Consider the following 22,256-nt stretch of genomic DNA (forward strand, 5'->3'; position numbering starts at 1 on the left):
AAAGGCATCTAATCAGCAAGGAAGAAGTCAAACTTTCACTATTTGCAGATTATATGATACTCTACATAGAAAGATGAAAAAACTCCACCAAAAATTAGTAGAACAGATATGCAAACTCTGTAAAGTCACAGGATACAAAATCAATGTACAGAAATCTGTTGCATTTCTATACACTAACAATGAAGCTGCAGAAAGAGAATTCAAGGAATCAATCCCATTTACAACTGTACCAAAAATCCTAAGACACCTAGGAATAAACCTAACCAAAGAGGTAAAAGATCTGGGGCACCTGGGTGGCTCAGTCAGTTAAGCATCTAACTCTTGGTTTCAGCTCAGTTAAGCGTCTAACTCTTGGTTTCTGCTCAGGTCATGATCTCATGGTCCATGAGTTTGAGTCCCGCATTGGGCTCCATGCTGAGGGTGTGGAGCTTGCCTGGGATTCTGTCTCTTTCTCCCTCTCTCTCTCTAAATAACTAAACTTTAAAAAAAAAAAACAGGTAAAAGATCTGTACTCTTAAAACTATAAAACATTTATGAAAGAGATCGAAGATGACACAAAGAAATGGAAAGACATTCCATGCTCATGGATTGGAAGAACAAATATTGTTAAAATGTCTATATCACCCAAAGCAACCTACACATTTAATGCAATTCCTATCCAAATACCAATAGCATTTTTTGCAGAGCTTGAACAAACAACCCTAAAATTTGTATGGAACCACAAAAGACCTGGAATAGCCAAAGCAATCTTGAAAAAGCAAAGCAAAGCTGTAGGCATCATAATTCCAGACTTCAAGTTATATTACAAAGCTGTAGTGATCAAGACAGTATGGTACTGACACAAAAACAGACATATAGATTAATGAAAGAGAAAACCCAGAAATGGACCCACAACTATATGGTCAACTAATATTTGAGAAAGCAGTAGAGAATATCCAATGGAAAAAAGACATTCTCGTCAACAAATGGTGTTGGGAAAACTAGACAGCAACATGTAGAAGAATGAAACTGGACCACTTTCTTACACCATACACAAAAATAAATTCAAAATGGATTAAACACCTAAATGTGAGACAGGAAACCATTAAAATCCTAGAGGAGAACACAGGCAGTAACCACTTTGACATTACCCTTAGCAATTTCTTACTAGATGCATGTCCTGAGGCAAAGGAAACAAAAGCAAAAATAAACTATTGGGACTTCATCAAGATAAAAAGCTTTTGCATAGCAAAGGAAACAATCAACAAAATGAAAAGACAACCTACTCAATGGGAGAAGATATTTGCAAATGACAGATACAATAAAGTGTTAGTATCCAAAATATATTAAGAACTGATACAACGCAACATCCAAAAAATAAGCCAATTAAAAAATGGGCAGAAGACATGAATAGACATTTCTCCAAAGACATCCAGATGGCCAATAGACACATGGAAAGATGCTCAACATCACTAATCATTACTGAAATGCAAATCAAAACCACAATGAGATATCACTTCACATGTGTCAGAATGGCTAAAATCGAAAACACAAGAATTGGCAAGGATGTGAGGAAAAGGAACCTTCTTCAGCTGTTGGCGAGAATGCAAACTGGTGCAGCCACTCTGGAAAACAGTATGGAGTTTCCTCAAAAAGTTAAAAACAGAACTATCCTACAATCAATCAAGTGCACTACTGGGTATTTATCTAAAGGGTACAAAAACACTGATTCAAAGGGTACATGCATCCTAATGTTATAGCATCATTATCAACAAGGGCCAAATTATGGAACCAACCCAAATGTCCATCGACTGATGAGTGGATAAAGAAGATGTGGCATGTATGTATGTATATTTACACACACACACACACACACACACACACACACACACACGATGGAATATTATTCAGCCATAAAAAGGAATGAAATCTTGCCATTTGCAACTACTTGGATGGAGCTAGAGTACATTATGCTAAGCAAAATCAGTCAGATAAAGACAAATACCATATGATCTCACTCATATGTGGAATTTAAGAAACATATGAACATGGGGAAAAAAGGAAAAAGAGGGACAAAGTATAGAGAACAAACTGAGGGTTACTAGAAGGGATGTGGGGGGATGGGCACTAGTGATGAGCACTGAGTGTTGTCGGTAAGCAATGAATCACTAAATTCTACACCTGAAAGTAATGTTACTCTGCATGTTAACTGGAATTTAAATAACTTGAAAAAGAAAAAGAAAAAAGAAAAATGGTAAGCTTTTGGCATTTGGGATAGCCCCTAGCCTACCTACAAGCAAGCCCCAAAGCATATATCCCAAAGACAGAATACCACTCCTTAATCGACACACTCTCCCCTCCCATTCGATAAGAAGCCTATTAATGAAAAGGACTTCACAACTGTAGGTTAGATCTATGTACTTACCTAGGCTAATCAAACAAACCCCTTATTACTAAATACAAATGCGCAAAGTTTTAAGTATTCCAGGAAAGTGAAAATCATTATGAACTATACTATATATATATATTATATGTATGTATGTATATATATATATATATATATATATATATATATATATATATACATTTTAAACAGGAAAGAGAGAACTCTATCCAAAAATCCAAATTTTTGTTTTCAGAATTTTGAGGACAATGGGGTTTTAAAATGACAACAGGGTGCTATAAAAGGGAGTTACTAGAGAATAAGAGGCAGTCCTTGGAAAATAGAAATACCGTTGCAAAATTAAAACTTAATAGATGTTAGGTGCTCAACGCAAAGTCACCCTCCCCACCCAAACTCTGATGGAACCTGGAACACAGCGCTCATGCCCCGCCCGCCTTTCCCTCTTTGTACCACCACCCCCATGCCAGAAACATAACAGATCTCCCCCTCTACTAGTCCCCATCCTGCGTAACTGACCCCATTTCCAATATCAATCCAGAGCTGCTGTCTGAACCCAGCACCCACTCGAGAGCACCCTCCTTTCCACTCTGACAGCGCCCTGAATTGCCGACCTTTCCAATCTGACAGTGCCAACCCTGAAGACTCGCGGAAGACCTGCCACCACTATCTTCGCCTTGGTGCCAGCGCCGCCAGCCATGGCCACCGTGCCGTCCTCTCAAGTGCGCCAGAACTACCACCCGCAGTGCGAGGCCGCCATCAACAGCCAGATCAACCTGGAGCTCTACGCCTCCTACGTGTACCTGTCGATGGCCTTCTACTTCGACCGCGCCGACGTGGCCCTGGAGAATTTCTCCAAGTTCTTCCTGCGCCGGTCCCACGAGGAGAGCCAGCATGCCGAGAAGCTGATGCAGCTGCAGAACCAGCGTGGGGGCCGCCTCCGCCTCCGCGACATCATGAAGCCTGACCGCGACAACTGGGAGAACGGTCTCAACGCCATGGAGTGCGCCTTTCACCTGGAGAAGAGCCTGAACCAGAGCCTGCTCGACCTGCACCAGCTGGCCACCGACAAGAACGACGCCCACCTGTGCAGCTTCCTGGAGACCAACTACCTGCATGAGCAAGTCAAGGTCATCAAAGAGCTGGGGGGCTACATCACCAGCCTGCGCAAGATAGAGACCCTGGAAGATGGCTTGGCAGAGTACCTCTTTGACAAGCTCACCCTGGGCAACAGCGACAAGAACTGAGTTGGGACTGCGTTCCCATAGCCACAGGGGTATGGTAACTTCCCCTGGTCACCATGCCGAGCATGCATTTTGCAGTATTGCACTTGCAAAACGTTCCAGTTTTTTTCTTCCAGTTTTGCCATAAATAAATGAAGTTATTTGGTTTCAATAAAGTTATTTGGTTCCTAAATAAAGGTTTATGGTTGATTCATGTGTGAAAACCCCTAACCTTTTAAGTTTTAAACCAGGTATCCAGGCCACATGCAGCACTGGCCGTACAAAATATCCACATAAGAGTTTTACTGCAATTTATCATCTTGCAGTAAAGCAACACGGTATCCCAAAATCCCCTCAATAGAAGGGTTGAAACATATAAAATACAAAATCATGGATGAAGCTCAAATTTGTGATATTGAATATGAGGTAGAATAAATACCCCTAAATGTTAAGCCAGTGAGTCTGGCTGCTTTGAAGAATGTGTAGGGGGTGGGGGAGAGTCAGTCCGGAGATATTTGTAGCTGGTCGGATGAGAGATACACTGGTGATTGAACAGGAGAGGAAGCTTAAGGTAAGGTGACTGAGACAAATTCTAGCTGCATCTGGATGACACAAAAAGATTTGCTCATGGATCAGAAGTGACGAATGAGAAATGGGGGAAATTATCTAGGTTCTGCTATTTGTACTTGAACACCTGACTTGATGATGGTAATGCTATTTATTAATCTGAGGATGTTTGCTGGGGAACATGAGGGGTGGGGAAGGCATGTCACGTAAAATCTGAGATGCCTATTAGATATGCAAGTGGAACTGCCATGCAGGGGGTCAGAAGAATGAATCTGGAGCTCAGGTGGGATGTCAGGTTTGGAAATACACACATAGGTGACATTAGCTACAGATGGTGTTGAGGTCATGGGACCAGATAAGCTCACCAGAAACAGAGTATAGAGAGTGTGGCACAGCCAGCCCCATGCTACTTCTCTATGGATTTTTTTCTGCTTCCCTTTAAAAACTCAGCCTGCCTCTCTGTCCATGGAATTTGACCAAATGACATCTGTATCCATGTAAACCCTAAGGATGTCCCTGCCTAGGAAAAATACTCACAACATGTTTCTTCTGTACCAGGTTGGTTACAAAGGTAAACGTTAAAATTTAGATTGTCATGCCTTATCAAGGACACATGGCTAGCTTGAGTCTCGTTACAGTTTGCAGATCGCTTTGAACATTTACTAAAATAAGAACAAGCTTAGTTATATCATAATATCCTTTCACATTTCACCAGGACTGTACTTTAATACTTTCTTAAAAGTGAGGATTGTATCCCTCTGAGTAAGTTCCCAGAAAATGCTCTTGCCCCTTTCCTTTTCTTGGTCAAACTCGATCCTTTCACTGTTTCTCTGCCTGATTTGATGAACACTCTTCTGACTTTATCTCAGATCATAGATATAGATGTCAAGGGACTGTTCTCTAGATATGAGGAAGCATAGAGTATCAATATATGAGTTTTCAAAACTGGAAATTGACTGGGGGTCTTTTCTACTTTCTGGTTTTGGAGAAGCAGTTGGTATAGTGGTTTCTTAACCTCACACTGCCTGGGTTCACATCCCGGCCTAGCCACTTACTAAATTGGGTGAATGTGGACATGTAATTTAACTTTTCTGTGCCTCCGTTTCCTCCCATGTAAAAGAGGGATAATAAAAGCATCAACCCCATAGGTTGCTGAGATTAAATGAGTGAATATGTTTAAATGTTTCCAACAGTGGCTGGCACACAGAGTACACATAAGCCATCATTTATCACCACCACCTTCATCCACCTCTAAGTTCTTGGTGGTGTTCCTTTGGGGAGAAGATTCCACATCTGTACTTTGCCACTGGGGGTCGCTCTTGCATTTCAACCAACTGTGTCATTCTGAATACCGAGAAGGAAAAATCCTTGGTAGCTGCTTGGCTGTCAGGTGCTGCCAGGAGTCAGGAGGGTAGATTGCTGTTTTCAGGCCCCAAAGTCAGGCCCAAGCCTGGAGGGGGGGGTTGCTGTTTCAATCAGCCTTCCCTTTAAATCGCCCCCTAGAACATTTTTTGCATATTCTTCCCAAACCCAGGTTGCCTGAGCCTCCTCTTTCCAACTTAACTAACATTCCACTCTTCAGAGATGGAAAAGATAGGACGAAGTGCTACTCCTGATCTGGATGTTTGGACCTGAAATGGAGTGGAATGTGTCAGGGAGAGACAGGATGGGAAGAGGAGACCACCTTGGGGCTACTGATAAAATAATTAAAATTGATAAAATCTCCATGCACGTTGCCATGGACATTCTCAAGTTTTGCTGTACATAAGTATCACCTGCAGAGCTTTAAAAAATCTGAGTGCCGCAGACCCATCCCAGACCAAATACATCAATTTCTTGCACAGGATCTAGACATCCCAGGCAATTAAAACCAGCATGAGCACCTTGCTACTCAAAATGTGTTGTAAACCAGCAGCATCAGCCTCACCTGAGAGCTGATTAGAACCGCAATAGTATTAAGCCCTACCCCAGAGCAAATGAATTGGAATCTACCCTTTAACAAGAGCCCAGGTGATCAATATGAACACTGAATTTTGAGTGGTACTTTTAACATCCTGGTTGTCAAACCTGACTGCGCCTTGAAATCACCTGGGGAGCAAGAAAATAATCCTGATGCCTCGCTTTAAACTCAATCATACTCTCACCTAAGTACTGAACCAAAAATAATAAAAACTTACTGCATCTTCAACAGCTATTATTGAATTGGAAACCTCTCATTTTGTTGTTGCGTGTATGCGTGCATGCACATGCGTGCGTGCACGCGCGCGCGCACGCGCGCGCGCGCACACACACACACACACACACACCCCATTTTACCCATTTAGTTTTATCACAAACCGGTTTGTCTTAGACTATGAGTTGTCAAACTGGCTTACAAGACAAATCCAAGCCACCATCTGGATTTTTTTTTTTTTAATATTCTTAAACACTTCATATTTTGGAGCAGTTTTAGGTTCATAGCAAAATTGAAAGGCACGGAGATTTGCCCTGCCCCTACATAGACACAGCCTACACCACTAATACCATCCCATACCAGAGTGGTGAATTTATTACAATTGATGAACCTACACTGACACATTATATTGACCCAAGGTCATAATTTCTATTCAGGTTCACCCTTGGTGTTGTATATTCTGTGGGTCTGGACAAAAGTATAATGACACGTATTCAGTATTATAGTATCACAGAGTACTTTCACTGCCATAAAGATCTTCTGTGTTCTATCTATTCTTTCCTTCTCCCCTCTAAACCTCTGGCAGCCACTAATATTTTTACTGTGTCCATATTTTTTCATTCAGATATAATTGACATAGCATTATATTAGTTTCAGGTGTACAACACAGTGATTCAATATTTGTATACATTGTGAAATAATCACCACGATAAGTATGGTTAACATCCCAAACCACACAGTTACAGATTTTTGGGTGGGGGACGAGAACGTTAAAATTTTACACTTTTAGCAACATTCAAATATACAGTACTGCATTATTAACTACAGTCACCATGCTGTTCACTGTGTCTCTGACTGATTTAATTTATAACTGGAAGTTTGGACCTTTTGAACGCCTTCCCCCATGTTGCCCATCCCCTAATCTCCACCTCTGCTTTGGCAATCACCACTCTGTTCTCTGTATCTATGAGTTTGATGTGTTTTTGCTTGTTTTGTTTTTAGATTCTGCATATAAGTGAAATCATATGGTATTTGTCTTTGCCTGACTTATTTCACTTAGCCAAATGCCCTCAAGGTCCATCTATCTTGTCACAAATACCAAGATTTCCTTCTTTTTATGGCTGAATAATATTCTGTTGTGTGTGCATATAAAATCACATTTTCTTTATTCATCCATCAACGGACACTTAGGTTTCTTCCATATCCTTGCAATTATAAATAATTCTTCAATGAGCATGGGAGCATAAATATCTTTTCCAGTTATTGCTTTCCTTTTCTTTGGATAAATACCCAGAAATGGGATTGCTGGATCATATGGTAGTTCTATTTTTATTTATTTTTTTTTTATTTTTTTTCAACGTTTATTTATTTTTGGGACAGAGAGAGACAGAGCATGAACGGGGGAGGGGCAGAGAGAGAGGGAGACACAGAATCGGAAACAGGCTCCAGGCTCTGAGCCATCAGCCCAGAGCCCGACGCGGGGCTCGAACTCACGGAGCGCGAGATCGTGACCTGGCTGAAGTCGGACGCTTAACCGACTGTGCCACCCAGGCGCCCCAGATAGTTCTATTTTTATTTTTTTTGAAGAAATTTGCATGTTTACATTCTCACCAAAAATGCACAGAGGTTCCCTTTTCTCCACATCTTCACTAACAGTTGTTATTTCTTTTTTTAATTTATTTATTTATTTATTTTTGAGAGATAAAGAGAGAAAGTGCTTGCGCTGAGAGGGGCAGAGAGAGACAGAGAGAGGATCCCAGGCAGATTCTCACTGTCAGCACAGGCCCCACTGCAGGGCTAGATACCACAAACCATGAGATCACGTCAGCCGAAATCAAGAGTCAGACACTTAACCAGCTGAGCCACCCAGGCGCCCCACTTGTTACTTCTTTTTGACAATAGCCATTATGACAGGTGTGAGGTGACATCTCATTGTGGTTTTGATTTGTATTTCCCTGATGATTAGTGACGCTGAGCATCTTTTTTCACATGTCTGTTGGCCATTTGGGTATTTTCTTTGGAAAAATGTCTATTCAGATCCTCTTCCCATTAAAAAAAATTTTTTTGGGGGCGCCTGGGTGGCGCAGTCGGTTAAGCGTCCGACTTCAGCCAGGTCACGATCTCGCGGTCCGTGAGTTCGAGCCCCGCGTCGGGCTCTGGGCTGATGGCTCAGAGCCTGGAGCCTGTTTCTGATTCTGTGTCTCCCTCTCTCTCTGCCCCTCCCCCGTTCATGCTCTGTCTCTCTCTGTCCCAAAAATAAATAAACGTTGAAAAAAAAAATTAAAAAAAAAAATTTTTTTTTAAGTTTATTTAGTTTTGAGAGAGACAGAGAGAGAGAGCGGGGGAGGGGCAGAGAGAGAGGTAGAAAGAGAATCCCAAGCAGGCTCTGCACTGTCAGCACAGAGCCCAATGTGGGGCTTGAACTCACAAGCAGTGAGATCATGACCTGAGCCGAAACCAAGAATTGGACGCTTAATCGACAGAGCCACCCAGGTGCCCCATCTGCCTTTTTTTTTTTTTAAGACAGCTGATTTATTTTGTATTTATTTGAGATTTTATTTTATTTTATTTTATTTTATTTTATTTTATTTTATTTTATTTTAATTTTAAGTAGGCTCCATGCCCAACATGGGGTTGAACTCACCCCAGAGATCAAGAGTCACATGCTCCACCAACTGAGGTGGCCAGAAGCCCAGATCCTCTGACCATTTTTTAATAGGACAGTTTGTACTTTTGCTTCTTAGTTATAGGAATTCTTTATATATTTTGGATATTGTCCCCTTATGAAATATGATTTGTAAATATTTTCACCCATTTAATAGGCTGTCTTTTCATGTTGTTCATGGTGTCCTTTGCTGTGCAGAAGCTTTATAGTTTGATGTAGTCCCACTTGTTTATTTTTTTCTTTTGTGGCTTTTGCTTTTGGTATCAAATCCAAAAAATCATCACCGAGACTGATGTCAAGGCTCTTACTCCCTATCTTTTCTAGGATTTGTAAGGTTTCAGGTCTTATGTTCAAGTCTTTACTTGGAGTTGATTTTTGTGTACGGTTTAAGAAAGTGATCTAGTTTCATTCTTTTGCATATGCTGTCCAGTTTTCCCAGCACCATTTACTGAAGAAACTTCTTTCCCCATTTTATATTTTGGTTCCTTTATCATAAATTAATCGACCATATATGTGTGGGTTTATTGCAAGGTTATTTTGTTCCACTGTTCTATGTGCCTATTTTTGTGCCAAAACCATACTGTTTTTGATTACTGTCCCCATATTTTTGCCTTTTCCAGAATGTCATATAATTGGAATTATACTATATAATCATAGTCTTTTCAAATTGGCTTTTTTCACTTAGTAGTATGCATTTGAGTTTCCTCCATATATTTTCATGGTTTGATAGCTTTTCTAGCACTGATTAATATTCTATTTTCTGGATGTACCACAATTTATTTATCCATTCATCTACTGAAGGACATTCCTTGGTTGCTTCCAAGGTTTGTCCATTATGAATAAGGCTGCTATAAACACCTGCATGCAGGTTTTTGTGTGGACATAAGTTTTCAATACCTTTGGGTAAGTACCAATGAACATAAATGCTGGATCATATTGTAAATGTTTAGTTTTACAAGAAACCATCAGACTGTCTTCAAAAGTGGCTATGCAATTTTGCATTCCTACCAGCAATGAATGAGAGTTGCTTTTGTTCCACAACCTAGCCAGCATTTACTGTTGGCAGTGCTCTAGATTTTGACTATTCTCATAGGTATGTAGTTATATCTCATTTCGGTTTTAGTTTGCATTTAGTTGATGACATATGATGTGAACCATTTTTCATATGCTTATTTGCCATCTTTATATCTTGTTGGTGAGGATTCTGTTAAGGACTTTGGACCATTTTTTTAAACTTGTTTTATTTTTTATTTTTTTAAATTTACATCCAAATTAGTTAGCATATAGTGCAACAATGATTTCAGGAGGAGATTCCTTAGTTCCCCTTACCCATTTAGTCCATCCCCCCTCCCACAACCTCTCCAGTAACCCTCTGTTTGTACTCCATATTTATGAGTCTCTTCTGTTTTGTCCCCCTCCCTGTTTTTATATTATTTTTGCTTCCCTTCCCTTAAGTTCATCTGTTTTGTCTCTTAAAGTCTTCATATGAGTTAAGTCATATGATATTTGTCTTTCTCTGACTAATTTCATTTAGAAAAATACCCTCCAGTTCCATCCACGTAGTTGCAAATGGCAAGATTTCATTCTTTTTGATTGCCAAGTAATACTCCATTGTATATATATATACCACATCTTCTTTATCCATTCATCCAGCGATGGACATTTGGGCTCTTTCCATACTTTGGCTCTTGTTGATAGTGCTGCTATAAACATGGGGGTGCATGTGTCCCTTTAAAACAGCACACCTGTATCCCTTGGATAAATGCCTAGTAGTGCTATTGCTGGGTTGTAAGGTAGTTCTATTTTTAATTTTTTGAGGAACCTTCATACTGTTTTCCAGAGTGGTTGCACCAGCTTGCATTCCCAGACTTTGGACCGTTTTTAAATCAGGTTGGTTGTTTTGTTATTGTTGAGATTTAAGTATTCTTTGTATATTTTGGTAATAGTCCTTTATCAGATGTGTCTTTTTCAAATATTTTCTCACAGTCTGTGCCTTGTCTTCTCACTTTCTTAACATTGTCTTTTCCAGGGAAGAAAAATTTAATTTTAATGAAATCCAGTTTATCAATAATTTCTTTCATGGACTGTGTCTTTACACTTGTCTCTAAAAATTCATTGCCATACTCCAGGTCATCTAGGTTTTCTCTTATGTTATTTTCTGGGAGTTTTATAATTTTGTGTTTTACATTTAGATCACAGAGTTAAATTTTGTGAAGGTATAAGGTCTGTGTCTAGATTCATTTTTTTGCATGTGGATGTCCGGTTTTTCCAATACCATTTCTTGACAAGACTATCTTTCCTCCATTGTATTGCCTTCGCTCCTTCACCAAAGTTCAGTTGATTATATTTATATGGATCTATTTCTGGGCTATTTTATTTCATTAAATGATTTGGCTATTCTTTTACCAGTACCACACTGTCCTGATTACTGTAGCTTTACAGTAAGTCTTGACGTTGGGTAGTGTCAGTTCTCCAACTTTATTCTTCTATTTTACTGTAGAATTGGCTAGTCTGGGTCTTTTGCCTCTCTATACCAACTTTAGAATAATTTTGTTGATATACATAAAATAATTTGCTATGGTTTTCACTATCTGTCTTTAAAATTTTTTTAAATGTTTATTTATTTTTGAGAGAGAGATAAAGAGCACCAATGGGGAAGGGGCAAGGAGAGAGAGACAGACAGAATTCGAAGCAGGCTCCAGGCTCTGAGCTGTCAGCACACAGGCTGACGCAGGGCTCGAACTCACGAGCTGTGAGATCATGACCTGAGCTGGAGTTGGACATTTAACCAACTGAGCCACCCAGGCGCCCCACACTATATGTTTTTGTAATAAAATTTTATTGGAACTAAGCCATGACCATTTATATGCTATGGCTGGGTTTGTACCACAAAGGTAGTAGGTGAGACAGAATCCATATGTCCCACAAAGCCTAAAATATTTACTATCTTGTCTTCTTTTTATTATCTTGTCTTTTATGGAAATGTTTGCTGACCCTTGTGCATCATAACAGGCTCTAAATATATCTAAAACTGCCAAATATTTTTTTAAAAAAATTTTTAATGTTTATTTTTTGAGAGAGAAGGAGAGACAGAGTGTAAGCTGGGGAGGGGAGACACAGACACAAAGAGAGAGGGAGACACAGAATCTGAAGCAGGCTCCAGACTCTGAGCGGTCAGCCCAGAGTCCAGCGCGGGGCTCAAACTCACAAACCGTGAGATCATGACCTGAGTGGAAGTCGGACACTTAACTGACTGAGCCACCCAGGCGCCCCTAAAACTGCCAAATATTTTTAACATTTTAATTGCCTTTATATCTTCAATATGCTCTTTGCAGTTTTGCCATCAATTTCTCTACAACCACCACCCTTTGGTATAAAAGAAAGCAATTACTTGAATTAATTACATCTAAAATGCTAGTGATTTAATCCATTATCTCAGCAGAGAGAGTACGGGCAGATGCTGTTGATTAATCCAACAGCCATTTCAACCCTTCTTTATTATTAAGAGTGTTCCCTGGTTTTTGTGAAGTAACAATGTGCCCAGTTCCTTGGCATAAATCATATTAGTCTAAATTGATCATGAAAGTTTTCTTCCTATTTCAAGATACTTTACAGAGCCTCTTGTGCTTCTAGGGTTGACTACATGACTAAGTTTTGACCTAAGATGTAAATAGAAATAGCCTAGATTTCTGAAAAAACTTTACTTGCCTGAGAAAGGTGATGAATTTTGCAAAAAGAAATCATTTTACCCTATTCTTGTCATTCTGATTGTGATGCTGGTGTGAGGATATAATGTCAAGTGCAAGGGCAGCCACCTTGTAACCATGAGGATAAAGCCAAGAGAATTATAGAACCCAGTATAGAGCTCTATTATAATTTATCCAGAGGCATAAACTAGGACATTTCCTCCACACACCTCACCCCCATCTCCAGCTTCTTGATAAACACAATTAACTTTATTGCTTAAGTTCCTTTGTGGACATTCTGTTAGTTATGATTCATCTAACAAGTATGAAACGACTACAAGGAGATGGTATTTTTCAACTTCATTCAAAATTAAATCTACTTTTTGCCCTTATTTTTAAATACTCAGTATTTGCCAAGTGCCTGCTATATGTGAGGTACTGTTTCTGCTTCCTTCCAGACATTATCTGTGTCATTCTCACAACAACCCTACAATATATGGATCATCCTTATTTTACAAGTGAGAAAATGGTTTCAAGATAGTGAGTGTCATAGTCTGGAACCACACAGCTAGTAAGTCAGGGAGTCAAAATCCCATCCTCTAACCAACCTCCCCTCTGGTAACCAGCAGTTTGTTCTCTATATTTAAGAGTCTGGTTTGTGTATTTTTTCTTTGTCTTGTTTTTTAAATTGCACATGAGTGAAATTACATGGTTTTTGTCTTTCTTTGATTTATTCCATTTAGCAGTATACCTTCTAGGTCCATCCATGTTGTTGCAAATGGCAAGATTTAATTTGTTTTTATGGCTAGGTTGTGTGTGTGTGTGTGTGTGTGTGCATGCACGTGCACGCAAACTGGTGCAGCCACTCTGAAAAACAGTATGGAGTTTCCTCAAAAAGTTAAAAATAGAATTACCCTACAACCAGCAATTGCACTAGGTATTTATCCCAAGGATAAAAAATGCTGATTCGAAGGGCCACATGCACCCCAATGTTTATAGCAGCTCTATCAACAATAGCCAAGTTATGGAAAGAACCCAAATGCTCATCGACTGATGAAGGGATAAAGAAGATGTGGTATATATACACAATGGAATATTATTTGGCAGTCAAAAAGAATGAAGTCTTGCCATTTGCAACAGTGTGGATGGAACTAGAACGTATTATCCTAAGTGAAATAAGTCAGAGAAAGACAAATATCATATGATTTCACTCATATGTGGAATTTAAGGAACACAACAGATGAACATAGGGGAAGGGAAGGAAAAATAAGATAAAAACAGAGAGGGAGGCAAACCATAGGAGACTCTTAAATACAGAGTATAAACTGAGGGTTGCTGGAGGGGAGGTGGGTGTGGGGATGGGCTACATGGGTGATGGGCATTAAGGAGGGCATTTGTTTGGATGAGCACCGGGTATTGTATGGAAGTTATAAATCACTGGGTTCTACTCCTGAAACCAATACTACACTGTATATTAATTAACTTGAACTTAAATAAATTATGTATTCTTAAAAAAAGGAGAGAGGACCAAATGGACATTTTTCCAGAGAAGACATCCAGATGGCCAACAGACACATGAAAAGATGCTCAACATCACTAATAATCAGGGAAATGCAAATTGAAACCATAATGAGATATTACCTTACATCTGCCAGAATGAAAAAGAAAACAAGGATGTGGAGAATAGGGAAAAACAGCATGGAGGTTCCTTAAAAAATTAAAAAATAGAAATACCATATGACCCAAAGTCCCACTACTGGGTAATTACCCAAAGAAAATGAAAACGCTAATTAGAAAAGGTATCTTCACCCAATGTTTATTTCAGAACTATTACAATAGCCAAGCTATGGAAGCAGCCCAAGTGTCCATTCACAGATGAATGGATGAAGAAGATGTGGCAAATATATACAATGGAATATTACTTGGGAGTATGCGGTGTGTATCTCATTTCCTGCAAAGGGCTTCTCTGATGCTAAATCATGGGACAACTCAAGCAAGTACAAACTGCAAGCATAAGACAAATAAAACATGTGGCATTATCTTGACTAATGAAAGATGGGAGTTGCTATTGGACAATTCTTTCTCTTTTATGTCCCTTAAGCAGACAGTTCTAAGATGCTTTTCATGAGGCAACTTAGAAGGTTCCCAAGATCACATACCTGTTACCTTTAGCAATGGCCAACTTAATTATACATCCTTGTTTTGGCCTTCTCTTCCCCCACTAACACTCTTCTATACATCATTCCTGCTCCCTGGGATCAGCTTGCAAATAAACTACCTCACAGAGCTTTTTGTCTGTTTGGGGCAGAACATAAGCTAAGACATGAACAGAGAGAAATACATACACTGTAATTGGATATTTGATGATATTAAGACATTACTGTTTATATTTTTGAGTCTGATAATGATACTGTGGTTGTGGTAGATAGTGTCCAAAGATGGCTCCAATGATCTTCACCTGCTGGTATTCAGACCTTTGTGTAGTTCTTCCCACAATGAATCCAGAATGAACTGTGATTTACTTTAACCATTCAAATGTGGCAGAAGTGATGCTATGCCCGCTCAGTGTCTAAGCTTCAAGAAGCCCTGGAAGCTTCCACTTCCATACTTTGGGCGACCCTTAGTTTTCATGTAAGAAGTCTAGCTGCCTCACCAGAGTGATAACATGCACCAGCCACACAGAGAGACCACACAGAGAGGCCACATACAGAGGAAGAGGCTCTGAGATTACACTGAAAGAGAGAGGTCCACCCACCCCAGCATCCCATCTGAGCTCCTCCTTCCAGACAAATCTGCCACTGTGCCAGACATATGAGTGAGACATTTTGGATAGTCTAGTCCACTCAAATCCTCACATGAATTCTGCTGCAGCTGACATCAAAGATAAGTCATCATGCTGTGCTGTGTCTGAACTTTTGACCAGTAGAATTATTAAAAATAATAAAGTGGCAGTTGTTTTCAGGATCTAAATTTTGTAGAAGAGGAAGGAAAACTTCCAAGTTTATTCTATGAGTCTAGTATCACCCTGATATCAAAACCAGATAAAGACACCACACACGCAAGAAAAGAGAGAATTATAGGCCAAAAACTCTCGTGAATATAGATGCAAAAAATCCTCAATAAAATATCAGCAAACCAAATTCAACAATACATTTAAAAAAATCATGCACCGGGGCGCCTGGGTGGCTCAGTCGGTTACGCATCCGACTTCAGCTCAGGGCGTGATCTCGCGGTCCGTGAGTTCGAGCCCCGCGTCGGGCTCTGTGCTGACAGCTCAGAGCCTGGAACCTGTTTCAGATTCTGTGTCTCCCTCTCTCTCTCTGACCCTCCCCCATTCATGCTCTGTCTCTCTCTGTCTCAAAAATAAATAAACGTTAAAAAATAAAAAAATAATAATAAAAAATAAAAAAAATCATGCACCATGAGCAAGTGGGATTTATTCCAGGGATGCAAGGGTGGTTCAACATTCACAAAACAATCAAAGTGATGCATCACATCAAGAAGAGAAAGGTAAAACCCATCCAATCATTTCAATAGATGCAGAAAAAGCATTTGATAAAGTACAACATCCATTCATGATAAAAACCCTCTGCAAACTAGGTATAGAGGAAAATACCAGAACATAATAAAGGTTTTATATGAAAAACCCACAGCCAACATCCTACTCAATGGGGAAAAACTGAGAGCTTTTCCCCTAAGGAAAAGGTCACAAGACAAGGATGTCTACTTTCACCACTTTTATTCAACATAGTACTGGAAGTCTAGCCATAGCAATCAGAGAACATAAAGAAACAAAAGGCATCCAAATTGGTAAGGATGAAGTAAAACTCAATATTTGCAGATGACATGATACTATATATAAAAAACTCTAAAGACTCCACCAAAAAAGCTACTAACTGATAAATGAATTCAGTAAAGTCATAAGATACAAAATCAATGTACAGAAATCTGTTGCATTCCTATATGCTACTAATGAAGCAGCAGAAAGTGTAATTAAGAAAATAATCCTATTTAAAATTGCACCAAAGACAATAAAATATCTAGGAGTAAACTTAACCAAAGATGTGAAAGACCTATAAAACAGCGATCAAAGAAATTCACGACAATGCAAAGAAATGGAAAGACATTCCATGCTCATGCTCATGGGTTGGAAGAACGAATATTGTTAAAATGTCTATACCACTCAAAGCAATCAGCAGATTTAATGTAGTTCCTATCAAAATACCAACAGCATTTTTCTCAGAACTGGAACGAATAATCCTAAAGTTTGTATGGAACCATAAAAGACCTTGAATAACCAAAGCAATCTTGAAAAAGAAAAAGAAAAGCAAAACTGGAGGTATCACAATTCTAGACTTCAAGGTGTATTACCAAGTGGTGGTAATTAAAACAGTATGGTAAAGGCACAAAAATAGACACATAGATCAATAGAACAGAATAGAGAGACCAGAAATAAACCTACAATTATGTGGTTAACAGCTATGACAAAAGAGGCAAGAATATGCAATGAGGAAAATACAGTCTCTTCAAATGGTACTGGGAAAACTGGACAGCTACATGTGAAAGAATGAAACTGGACTGCTTTCTTATACTATATACAAAAATAAACTCAAAATGCATTAAGGACCTAAATTTGAGACTCCAAACCACAAAAATCCTAGTAGAAAGCAAAGGCAGTGATTTTCCTGACATTGGCTGCAGCAGTATTTTTATAGCTATGTATCCTGAGGCAAGGGAAACAAAAGCAAAAATAAACTATTGGGACTACATCAAAATAAAAAGCTTCTGTACAGCAAAGGGAGCAATCAACAAAATAAAAGGTAGATTATGGAATGGGAGAAGGTACTTGCAAATGACATATCCAATAAAAGGTTAGTATCGAAAATATATAAAGAACTGATACAACTCAACACCCAAAAAAACAAATAAGCCAATTAAAAATGGACAGAGGATGTGAACGGACATCTCTTCAAAGAAGACATCCAGATGGCCAAGCGACACATGAAAACATGCTCAACATCACTCATCATCAGGGAAATGCAAAACAAAACCACAATGAGCTATCACCACACCTGTCAGAATGGCAGAAATAAAAAACAAGAAACAACATGTGTTGGTGACAATGTGGAGAAAAAAGAACCCTCTTGCAACGCTGGTATACAAGCTGGTATAGCCACTGTGGAAAATGGTATGGAGGTTCCACAAAAAATTAAAAATAGAATTACCATATGATCCAGTAATCCACTACTGGGTATTTACCCCCCAAATACAAAACCCCTACTTCAGAGGGATACATGCACCATTATGTTTATAGCAGCATTATTTACAATTGCCAAACATGGAAACAGCCTAAGTGGCCACTGATAGATAAATGGATAAAGAAGATGCAGTATAGCTAGGAATTTATCCAAGGGATACAGGAGTACTGATGCATAGGGGCACTTGTACCCCAATGTTCATAGCAGCACTCTCAACAATAGCCAAATTATGGAAAGAGCCTAAATGTCCATCAACTGATGAATGGATAAAGAAATTGTGGTTTATATACACAATGGAATACTATGTGGCAATGAGAAAAAATGAAATATGGCCCTTTGTAGCAACGTGGATGGAACTGGAGAGTGTAATGCTAAGTGAAATAAGCCATACAGAGAAAGACAGATACCATATGGTTTCACTCTTATGTGGATCCTGAGAAACTTAACAGGAACCCATGGGGGAGGGGAAGGAAAAAAAAAAAAAAAGAGGTTAGAGTGGGAGAGAGCCAAAGCATAAGAGACTGTTAGAAACTGAGAACAAACTGAGGGTTGATGGGGGGTGGGAGGGAGGGGAGGGTGGGTGATGGGTATTGAGGAGGGCACCTTTTGGGATGAGCACTGGGTGTTGTATGGAAACCAATTTGTCAATAAATTTCATAAAAAAAAAAAATAAAATAAAATCACTTTAGACCAACAGCATCTAAAAAAAAAAAAAAGATGCAGTATATATATATATATATATATATATATATATATATATATATATATGGGAATATTACTCAGCTGTAAAAAAGAATAAAATCTTTCCATTTTATGAAAGTCTTTCCATTTTATGAAATCTTTCCATTCCATGAAACCATACGATTGGATCTAGAGGGTATAATGCTAAGTGAAATAAGCCAGTCAGAGAAAGACATATACCATACGATCTCACTCATATGAGGAATTTAAGAAATGAAACAAAAAAGCAAAGGGGAAAAAAGAGAAGCAAACTAAGAAACAGACACTTAACTATAGAGAACAAGCTGATGGTTACCAAAAGGGAGATGGAGGGGGTGGGTCAAAGACAGGATGGGGAGGGGCGCCTGGGTGGCGCAGTCGGTTAAGCGTCCGACTTCAGCCAGGTCACGATCTCATGGTCCGGGAGTTCGAGCCCCGCGTCAGGCTCTGGGCTGATGGCTCAGAGCCTGGAGCCTGTTTCCGATTCTGTGTCTCCCTCTCTCTCTGCCCCTCCCCCGTTCATGCTCTGTCTCTCTCTGTCCCAAAAATAAATAAACGTTGAAAAAAAAATTAAAAAAAAAAAAGACAGGATGGGGATTAAAAAGTACACTTATCATGATGAAAAAAATAAATAAAATAAAAATAAAAGTTCTTATTTTTAAAAAAGGATCTAATTTGGGGGATAATTTATTATACACAAATAGATAACCAAAACAGTGGTTAGGGATTTTTTTTTAAAGTTCTCATCTTTTATAAATATATACTGAAATATTTACAGATAGGAAAATCACAAATCACATGGTTCAGAAACATCTGATCATCTGAGTCAACCTGGACTTCAAACAATACTAAGATGGCCGAGGCTAGGGAGTAAATTTCAGGAAGAAACTTTCCTTTTGCTTGTCTCAAACTGCCATCTTTGGTCAACTCATAGTGAAGGACAGATACGGAATTCACACCCAGGGCTGCTGACTCTAAAGCTTCTGCTATTAACAACCCTTAGGCTATTTTGCTACTATCTTGTAAACTCTATGTCTGGATAAAAACTGCTAGAGAAAAATCCAGTGATAGTAAGGTGAATGCCTTATCTTTTGGCCTCAGTTCAGTAATATACAAGATACTTTTGGCAGTGTAGACAGGCAGGGGGTAACCTTTCTTCCAGCCAAACAAGTTGCTTTATATTAAGAGAAGATGTTTATATTCTTCAGTGACTCAAGCAAGGAAGTCCTCTCTCTTTATCCTGGATTGCATTTAACCTCTGGACACTCTGTCAACTAACAACCTTGGCATTTTAAAAGGATTATAATCTTTCTAACCTCTGCTCTCACAGGTTTTTTTGTTTGTTTGTTTTTGTTTTTAGTAATTCCCTTGAAGATAAATTAGCACTCTTTTAAGCATTTTATCTTTTTCCTTTCAGCAATTTCTGTTGGGGGCACATGTGAACATTTTTGTTTTATTTTCCCATAAATGTCGCATAACCTATCAGATGTTCATTCCTGAGACATGGAATTGCTACATTTTAGACTATCTGGACTTCTCCATCTACCCTCAAAAAGGGTTATGTGATGTTGACTACTTCAGGCCATGGAGCTGATGCTTAACAAGGTTCAAAGGTGACAATCTTCTACAACCTGATGGGCTAGATATCTTCAGGGAAACAAAGAGAGAGGTAAAGAGAAGAATATAAATGATCCCTGACTTCCTGACTTTGGCCAATGATCTGAACAGGATGACTCTGAGGGTAGGTGGTAAGCGGGTCATGGCCTTAGTGGTATGCTTTTTAGCTTCTGAGAAGGCTTCTTACCCCTACCTCACAAATGAAAGGATCACATAATACATTCCCATCAACTAAAAATAACATGTTTGACACATAGAAGGTAAAGTGCTTGGGCATCTTTTCTTTATTAAAAGCAATATTTGATTAAAAAAAAGGTGTGAGTACTTTTTCTGTAACAGTGGGGCCAATGAAAGTTCATAATGAAGAGACAGGATTTCTAACATAAACTTTTTTGGCATAAGGCAGCATTTCTCATATTGCGTATTTGGGAAACATTTGGTCTGAGATACATTTATCTTTTAAAAAATTTTATGATCAATTAAGCCTGGAAAACACTTATATCATGACTCATTTCTTAGATATTTGCAATGCATAATATCATATTATGGCTCTAAAAACTGTTGCAATTCAAAAGGCAAGCTAAGTAACATTAGGTAGGAGACTACTTTTGCTCCAGAAGATAGAAAGGACCTTTTGCCTTTGGTAATTTCTGGATATTATGTTGAAGTGATAAACGGCGCATACTCTTTACAACCTAAGCACAGGAAATCATAACAAATGAAATTCATGTAAGAAAAATGCAAAATTTTATTTAAAAAAATTCCCAGAGTAGTGGTGGAAATTCCAGGGAAATCAAACTGGGATTTAAAGCAAGTTGAAAAAAGATATCCAGAAGAACGTTTTATAAGCAAATTGACAAGTAAATATGATCCAAATAGGGAAAACGGCAAAGTATAGGTTAGAAAAGGTCATGTACAGGGGCGCCTGGGTGGCTCAGTCAGTTAAGCGTCTGACTTCAGCTCAGGTCATGATCTTGCGGTTCGTGGGTTCATGCCCTGCATCGGGCTCTGTGCTGACAGCTCAGAGCCTGGAGACTGCTTCAGATTCTGTGTCTTCCGCTCTCTCTCTCTCTGCCTCTCACCCACTCATACTCTTGCTCTCTCTCTCTCTCTCAAAAATAAAAAAATAAACATTAAAAAATTTAAAAAAAGAAAGAAAAGGTCATGTATAATCCAAAAATGAGATTTTTTTCATTGCCCTGTATTTTTTTGGAAATAAACAATTTTCTGAGCTTCTATCATGACTACTTAAATGCTTATCTGAAGGTCCCCAACACAGTAAGTTTGTACCAGAATATAAAGCAATTAACTGTTTCTCTCACTGATAAAGTCTTGCTTCCAAAAATATGTAAGTTAAATTAAACAATGTGCTTGGTGAAATATTTGATTCACATAGTGGGCTAAGGTGTTATCTTGTTGCAAATAATTATTAGAGTTTGCAGACCAGCATTTTAAGTAGCATTGTCCTGGATGATATAAAATATATGAACACAAAGATACAGGCTTGAAATTTAGACAAGTCCACTGTTTTTGGTTTTTTTTTTTTTTAGTTTGTATTTTTGAGAGAGAGAGAGAGAGAGGAAGAGAGAGCACACATGCATGAGTGGGGGAGGGACAGAGAGTGAGAGAGAGAATCCCAAGCAGGATCTGTGCTGTCAGCACAGAGCTCCATGTTTGCCTCAATCCCACACACTTGTGAGATCATGACCTGAGCTGAAATTAAGAATCAGATGCTTAAATCCTGAAAAAGAAAACCAAAGATGGAGGCATCACAATTCCAGACTTCAAGCTGTATTACAAGGCTGTAATCATCAAGACAGTATGGTACTGGCACAAAAACAGACACTTAGATCAATGGAAGAGAGAACCCAGAAATGGACCCACAAACATATGGCCAACTAATCTTTGACAAAGCAGGAAAGAATAGCCAATGGAAGAAAGACAGTCTCTTCAGCAAATGGTGCTGG

At 38.9% G+C, this 22,256-nt stretch overlaps 1 protein-coding gene across 1 annotated transcript; it reads left to right on the plus strand.

Annotated features, from left to right (window-relative positions):
• Positions 1–3,078: 3,078 nt before the first annotated feature.
• Positions 3,079–3,627, plus strand: LOC115507227 (ferritin heavy chain-like). Its single transcript, XM_032592140.1, has one exon. The coding sequence runs from the start codon at positions 3,079–3,081 to the stop codon at positions 3,625–3,627; it is 549 nt and encodes a 182-aa protein (XP_032448031.1).
• Positions 3,628–22,256: the final 18,629 nt, after the last annotated feature.

This window comes from Lynx canadensis, chromosome X, assembly GCF_007474595.2.
Source record: "Lynx canadensis isolate LIC74 chromosome X, mLynCan4.pri.v2, whole genome shotgun sequence".
Lineage (NCBI taxonomy): Eukaryota > Metazoa > Chordata > Mammalia > Carnivora > Felidae > Lynx > Lynx canadensis.

What these genes read in the sequence shown, in the direction of transcription:
- LOC115507227 (XM_032592140.1), top strand. Translation starts at nt 3,079, where the DNA reads ATGGCCACCGTGCCGTCCTCTCAAGTGCGCCAGAACTACCACCCGCAG.